This window comes from Montipora foliosa, chromosome 2 (genome assembly GCF_036669935.1).
Source record: "Montipora foliosa isolate CH-2021 chromosome 2, ASM3666993v2, whole genome shotgun sequence".
Classification (NCBI taxonomy): domain Eukaryota; kingdom Metazoa; phylum Cnidaria; class Anthozoa; order Scleractinia; family Acroporidae; genus Montipora; species Montipora foliosa.
Genome location: NC_090870.1, coordinates 35,601,140 through 35,608,751, shown reverse-complemented (window position 1 = coordinate 35,608,751; position 7,612 = coordinate 35,601,140). Strand labels below are relative to the sequence as shown.

Here is a 7,612-nt window from a genome sequence, read left to right as displayed (position 1 = left end):
ATGAATAACTTGTATTTATCAGTAAGTGAACTCTCTGAAAATACTCCCAATGTCAAAGCAAAATCTTCTCAATCCAGCTTTAAATTATTCACTTTAACTCTTCCTAAGTTTACCTTACTTAAAAATTAATGTCTTCATGTCCCTTACTGACTCACCTTCTGATGCACTGTCATTTGTTATATCGGGAATATCTGCCAAGTGAATAACAAATATTAATACCCTATACTTTGTTATAACAATTTTAATTTAGTACTAGGCAAATTGTAATTTGTACCTCGGTATTGCACGTTAGCAAGTTTCATATAAGCTGGGGAACTGTCATTCTCAAGGTACCATCTATATTACGAAATTCACCAGGCCCCAGTTGTTCAAAAGGTGGATAATTCATCCTGTTGATAGCGTTATCCACATGTTGATCCAATTGCGCTATCCAATGGATAGTGCACTATCCATTGGATAGCGCAATTGATTCCGCCATGAATTATGCTGGATATCGGGTGGATAGCGTTATCCACCTTTTGAACAACTGGGGCCAGGTAGCCAGGCAAGGGGCTGAAGTTTGAAAAAGTTGGTGGAAAGAAAAAGACTTCAGGACCCCTATACAAAGCATGCCTCGAAACATTGTTCGTGAGTTAGATAATCGTTTCCAAGTTATCATAAATTTTCATTATGAAGTACCTTCGACGGTCATCTCTGCGAGGCTTTTACCCACGACACCCCTGATGTTGCCGGAGTCGACTGCCATCAGCAGCTTGCTGACTTTTGCCAACTCTGTAGTGGACTCGTGGAGCCGGTAAAATTCCCTGTGCACCCTAACGTCGTGCCCGAGATGGCGCGCCAACCAATCGACGTCCACTTCCGTTAAAGCGGCTGCCTGGGAGACTGTCGCTATATATTTGCGCAGTTTTGTGCTGGTGATTTCTTTGGGCTTCTTTAAAGTAGCTTGAATCTCTTTTACGCTATCTGAGACACAGTCCCATCCACGGAGATGGCCCAAGGACCCCTTACTAGCTCGGGCAAAAACAAACTTGTTTTCTTTAGGGATACTGTCCGGTCGTTTCTCGATTAGAAGTCCCACTGCGGTCTTTGTCTCGGGGGTAAGGAGGATGGGAACTTTTCTGCTCCTTTTCCCCGAGATTTCAATCAGATCTAGCCTGAGGATTTAATATAGACCATGCGAAACAAAGTAAGCAAGAGACTTCTAAACACAATCTCGGTATTTGTAAAGCAGGTTGAAAACTTCAATATGATGAACCAGATTTACTGGCACAAGACAAGAGGGGAAGAAACAAAATTCATTTGACCTCTGTGAAAATAGAACCCTCTACCTCTGGAAAAAAACGAAGATCTCAAGATTGAAGCGAAGATCTGAAAATTGACCAAAATTTGCGCGATCAAATTGAACCGTCAGATATAAAAATTGTCAAAACTCGTAAACACTACAGAAAATATCTGTTATTTCTGAATTTTGGCGTTTGATTACATTTCACTGCGATTTTGACAACGTTGTCCACAATGGTTTCCAGTCGCTGTTGCGAAAACCACATGATGCCATTACAAGGGATTACAAGGCTGAAAACGACAAAAATAGTCCACTGATAATGCAATCATTAATGACATTAATAACGTCAATGAGAACCCACTAACCAATGGATTCGATTTCACTCGTATCATGTGACCTCATGTTGGTCGTGGCGCTGATCTTTAACCTCGCGGTATACAGAATACAATTGAGGTCACAATTTATTCATGGCAGATTTCGACTAGAAGTCAAGTATTCTCTATATACCATCAACTCAAAAGATACCGAAACGCCTTCTGTAAAGCCGTGGTGGAGCCGAACGACGTTATGTGAGCACGGATGCTTGCAAGCTCTTGAGAAAGGCTTAAAAGCTAAGGTAAGCATATCACTGACCAACACTCGTGGTCAACTTTGTTGTTTTTACTGTTTTATAGGGAGAAATAATCGACTTAAGATTTTTAGTTCCATTCAAGACCTAAGTCGACAAAATGAAGAAACGATAAGAAATGATAATAGAATAATTAAGTGATAAATTTGGTCTAGAATGTCTTCAAGGGTTGTCAGGGTTTGACCACAGTGACCAGGTCTGTCATGTCTGTAACTCGCTGTCTTGACCGCCCACAAATGTCAAACAATGAAAACGATCAACGAGTTTGTGTTTTATTTCAAATATTTCATCATATTGAGTGAGTTATGCTTTTTGCTATTGAAGTGAAATATTTATATATCAACTATGAATAACACTAAATAAACGTTTAAACCATTTCAAGCCGAAAAACGAAGAACTTCTTTAAAAGAAAACGAATATTTGCAAAAAAATCGGGAAGAAAACGAAGACCGTGGGTACCCATAGAGAGGCTCGCTACTTCCTTGGTATTTCTCATGCTAAGAGTTTGTTACGCGGCATCTTCTTGATGCTTTCCTTTCTCTCTCAGTAGCGTTTTCTATTTTAGTAGCTTAATAGTTGTTACCTCAAAAATTTTCGAGGACATCAAAGAACTTGATTGAGTTTGTAAACGTGCTGATGACGTGACCTTAGAGCATTTAAGGTCGAGACTAAAGAAAATCAAGTCGTGTTCTAATGATAATCAAAACATGTCAATCGTTTTGTTGCGAGGTTTATTCAGTTTTTGTGTTCTTTGGGTCTAACTGATACTAGATTACAATCGAAATATTGTTTCTATTACAGTTACATTTGAAGTAATGTTACCTTTCACACAGGCGCCTTTCTAAGGGTGTCAAGGACTCCTTTAAGGAACTGCTACACTTGGACCAGTCCGGCCGACGTTGGAACTGCTCAATTTCAAGTGTGGCTGTCTCGCCGGACCTTCGTTTGTTGAAGATTATGATTTTGGCCAGAGTAGCCTTGGCCAATTTATTCCAGCTTTCAACTTTCTTAGTTTCTGTCAAAACCTTTGACAAAGCCACAATTTTTAAATCGAGGTGCTTCCTTAACAAGGACAAGTCTTCCGCCAGGGGCAGGTACTCTATTTTGTTCTGTTTCCTTGATCCCAATGAAGCCAAGGATCTTGAGCTGATTTTAGAGGTCCAGTCAGCTTCATAGAGGTCAAGGAAACGTTTTGCCCTCTTTATTTTGTCTTCATCTTTTTTCCGCAGGGCGGAACTCTTGAGGACTTGAGCGCACTTCTTGAGGCTATGGCCCAGCTTTAACGCCAGTGACGGGATGCCGATCTCCAGTCGTGACTCTTCGTCAAATCTACACAGTTCCTTAACTGCATCCACCAGAGTATCAAACATTGACGTGTCGATAAACTCTTCTAAGGTTGCATCATTCCTTTTATTTTGAAGACGGAGCGTCTGGAGAAGACGCGCCAGCTGTCGCATCCTCTGGGAAACATAGTTGGCATTTTTAATGCCAACTTTTTCAAAAATGGCTGCCCCGAAGTTCGTTATCAATTGGTCCCGGCGAGCTATGGAGGAGATGCTGTCGTTTCTCATGGACGAAATAACATTTTTGTAGAGCTGTGCGTCTACGTCTGCAGTTGAGAATGAGCACGTGGGCAAGAGAAGCTTTGCCTCAACCTGCACCTTTTTCCATTTTTTTTCGTCAGTGGTGGTTTTGTGCGGGCAGATTAGGCAATGCCGCCAAAGCTCGTCTCCTTTGAAGAAACCCAGGCAATGTGGACATGGCAAAAATTTTGAGTCTGATTTTAGTTTGCTGGGGTTTCGCACCACAATCAATTCACCCTCTCCAAGTGCCAGCACGTTGCAATTGTGGTGGTAATCCCCCAGCAGACGGATCTTCTCAAAAGCCAAAATTTGCTCATCTGAGCCTTCCTTCATTTTCATGGCAGCCGCAACTGACGGCTCTTCTTTGTGGCGCCTTCTCTGATGTCGACTTAACTTTTGAAATTTCTGCTCGCAAAACATGCACATATGTGCTTTACTGGCAGAAATCGATATATTTGGAGATGTGCCTACAAACAAAATTGCTTGGATTACATAAAAGAAATATTATTTTGATAAATATTTAATTGCGATAGTTAGGCAAAGCCTTACTTTGAGGCAATTTTAAAGATTTTTGTCGCCTAATACAAGTTTCAAATATTGAAGTAGACTTATGCTAAGCACAGAGTTTATCGCTTATTCCACCCAAAAACGATACAAAGGTGATCCCCTGCATCTCAAAGCTTTTAAAAAATTGATATTTTAGCAGACAGGTCAGAACGCCGGAAATAAAAGTTCTGCTTGTAAAGTAAACGATGTTCTTTCATTAGTGCTCAGCAACACGGGTCTCCTCCAAATGCCCAGTGATATTCAAAGTGTGCCAACAAGTAGATCCTACACTTATTTTTTGTGTAAACTAAAAGTCCAGAATAATTGCATCACAACTGGATTTGAGGGTAGGGTTTTAGGCCTTAATTTACCGGATTTTTCTGATTTATCCACCTCGACTTGTTCTTGTGGGCCATCAGTTCTTAGGAGTTGAGGACCTTTCTGGAGCTGTTGTCCTTCTTCTAAATTAAAAGCAATGGCATAGCGTGACAAACTCCACCAATAATAATACATCGTTCTATGACAGTAAGTAAATAAACCGACTATTTAGTCGGACTGTTTTAATTAAGTAATACTGAACAGCAGAAAATGGAGGATAACATCTCTTTTTGAAAAAATAGATAGATATAAATGGGTCTTAACAGAACCTTTTTCAGATGGTCTTTCAATGGGCTTTACTTGCTCCTCAATCTGTAAAGAACATGCAGCACACTGTAATCAAAAAATTTAAAAACGCTAACTTCAATCTGTTAAGAGCCCCTCGTATTTTCTTATATAACCCAATAAATATTACAAACTTACATCATCGATGGTATCCTCACTGTCGCTGGAGCATGCATTCTTTGCCATTACAACTAAAATAAATGAATAAATAAATAAATAAATAAATAAATTTATTTCATTATCTCGACTGCGGCATCAGAATATTGTATACTGTACAGTATGTTGCAATCAATGTACTCTATATCGCTTGTGGTATCTTCCATCATATATAGGAAATAATCTGAATAATCAGAGTAACACCAATTCTAAACTCAAAAAAAAAAAAATCAAGGAGCCAGACCAGTTAGATTTCATATAATTATACTTGCACCATGTTTTTTCGATATAAAATTGTTTAGTTTGTTAGAGTTTTTTCTAGGGTACCCACTAAGCTAAAGAAGGTGGAAACAAGGAGCCGGGAAAGACGTCTCTTCTAGGTTAGTTTCCTTAGCAATTATGGTGGCAACTGAATTGGTGGTCAGCGGCAACGAATGTTTGGAATCACTGAAATCTCTTAACTGTGGCCAAATTACACGTCACCTTTGTCGATAAAACCAAAAAGATCAGATTCGCCGCTAAAATTAGTTATTATATAGAACGAACCTTTCTTGAAAACATCTGCTTGTTGTGACCGTGATGTGGGGAAGTTTTCCTCATCCTGTTTAACATACGTAAGAAACAAAACAAACCAAACATTTTAGGAGTACATGAAAGTCTAATATTTCTTATGTCCAGTTCGATCAAAAGGGGAATAAGTTTACGGCTAGCCCATGCAAACAATAACCCAGAATGCATAGTCAAAGGTCGTCTCACTACTCCATTGTTGTAACATTCACTAAAACGAAAAACAGTTATCTCTTTCTTCTTCTTAATTAAGAACCGGAAGACTTGCATTTTCACTAGATTGGGCTTCATCCTCATCATCCTCATCATCATCCTCATCATCATCGGGATCGTACACTGACGACAGACAATCGTCATCAGTGTTCACCGGGCTGGAGCTATCATCACTACTGTCTTGGTTAGCTCTTCCTTGTTTGCAGTTGCGGGGGTATTGTGATCTGGTCTAAAAAAGAAATGTTGATTACCGATTATTATGGACGCAATTCAATTCCGCGCGTCCACGTAGGGAAAGTTGCGCAAGATTCCACAGAAAGGTTTGCATCGAAACCTGAATCAGCCAAATTTTTATACGGGATCATTGTAAATGATGACCTTATATATCAAAGGAAGAAAATTTGTTAAAGCCGGATTTATAAAATGATAAAAGTAAAGCCCACGCCCTGATTGGTCAATTACCCCTTAACTATTGCACGGCCCATGAGTGAATAGTTATAGCGAAAACACTGACGCGTGCGCCAAGAAAGTACGGAGCGTTAGCAACGACGACTGGAACTGCGAGAACGTCATTCAAAATATAAGTTGTAATTTTAATCACTTCGCGTCGATTCCAAGCTTCTTAACATTATGGTGTTCACACTATGGTGTGGCAGTCTCAAGCCGAAACCGATATTGACAGTCGCGCTTAATTTAGAAGAGAAAATGAAAATGAAAATTTATCTCCAAGTGCTGATGTCCTCCATAAAACCTAAAAGCAAGGACGACGACGGCTACAAGAACATTGTCTAAAAATATTATTTCCCGTTACTCCAATAATTCTGCGATACTCCAAATCGCTCGGCTTCGAATGTGTGAATACATTCAAAGTACAAAATTGATCAGAACGGTCCACATTGAACGAAATGGAACGTAAAACGCTTGGAAAATGGTTCCTCGAAAAGTTGAATTTCGCGAGCTTTCTGGTTAATTTCTTTTTACGACTGGGGAGAGAATATTGTTTCCTCACCAACTGCTGGAAATAAGGCATTTTTATCCAAAATTGCTATTTATGGACGATTCAAAATTTGACCGAAATCGCTTTCATCCCTTGTATATTTTTATACTGTTAGTGAATGTTAGACACTACTGGTAAATACTATTTGCGGCTTTCGTTTCGTGGATAGGATTTGTGTGTAGTTTGATCACGTACGGTGATTCAAATCAACAAGATCGATTCGCGCTGCAATAGTACGGTTTATTTACCAGGAAAAACCTCTGCACCCTGTGCTGGAGCTCTGGGAACGAGAATGCTTGATATTGGATATTGCATCCCAGTCCCCAGGGCAGTCTTGCTCTTGGCCTGGAAACGAGTATCCATGTTACCGCGTTATTGCGCTTACGAGTGAAGTGCAACACTTTCGAATATTTTCACTTGATGTGTTTTGTTTTTTTTTAAGAGTGCCCGTGGCAAGAAACTGGTTTGTTTTTCGTGGGAATGAATTTTGTGTCTGAAATTTGTGCAAACCTCCGACCATAAAGACGTATATTTATATTTAGGTTGCGTAGCAATTTGCGTATGCATCACTGGCGTCAGTCAGACGCCACGAGGTGAGGAGTTGTTTTTCATATTTCTTTGAAGTATTTTGGGTTGATACTCTTTCACGCAGTTCTCTACTCATACCTCGAAGTGAACATTGCAAGCAATAATTTGGATTGATCTTAGCTCCCTCATAGGTATAGTAAGCTTAAATTATATTTTTTAATGCATTTGTTCACAGGTATAGTAAATTACACTTTTCAAGTTGCAGGTTGCAGGTTTCAGGTTGAAATTTACCGTGACTGTTACATGAATAGCTAACCTTATGCCTAATTAGGCCTAAAAACGTTTCTTTAGGCCTAAGGTATTGTAGCTATTCATGTACAGTCACGGTAAATTTCAACCTGCAACCTGCAAAATATACCTGCCGCTTTTCAATGCATTTGTGGACTTAA

At 39.6% G+C, this 7,612-nt stretch overlaps 1 protein-coding gene across 1 annotated transcript in view; it reads right to left on the bottom strand.

The window, feature by feature from the left end:
• Nucleotides 1-2,928: 2,928 nt before the first annotated feature.
• LOC137991589 (uncharacterized) overlaps nucleotides 2,929-7,612 on the bottom strand; it is an 8,317-nt gene continuing 3,633 nt past the window's right edge. Inside the window, exons 2-7 of the mRNA XM_068836650.1 lie at nucleotides 5,682-5,867; nucleotides 5,405-5,459; nucleotides 4,841-4,893; nucleotides 4,687-4,750; nucleotides 2,979-3,960; nucleotides 2,929-2,935 (exon numbers count right to left, since the gene is read on the bottom strand). Of these exons, the coding sequence (XP_068692751.1) occupies nucleotides 2,929-2,935; nucleotides 2,979-3,960; nucleotides 4,687-4,750; nucleotides 4,841-4,893; nucleotides 5,405-5,459; nucleotides 5,682-5,867 (1,347 nt within the window). The remainder of the gene's footprint in view (nucleotides 2,936-2,978; nucleotides 3,961-4,686; nucleotides 4,751-4,840; nucleotides 4,894-5,404; nucleotides 5,460-5,681; nucleotides 5,868-7,612) is intronic.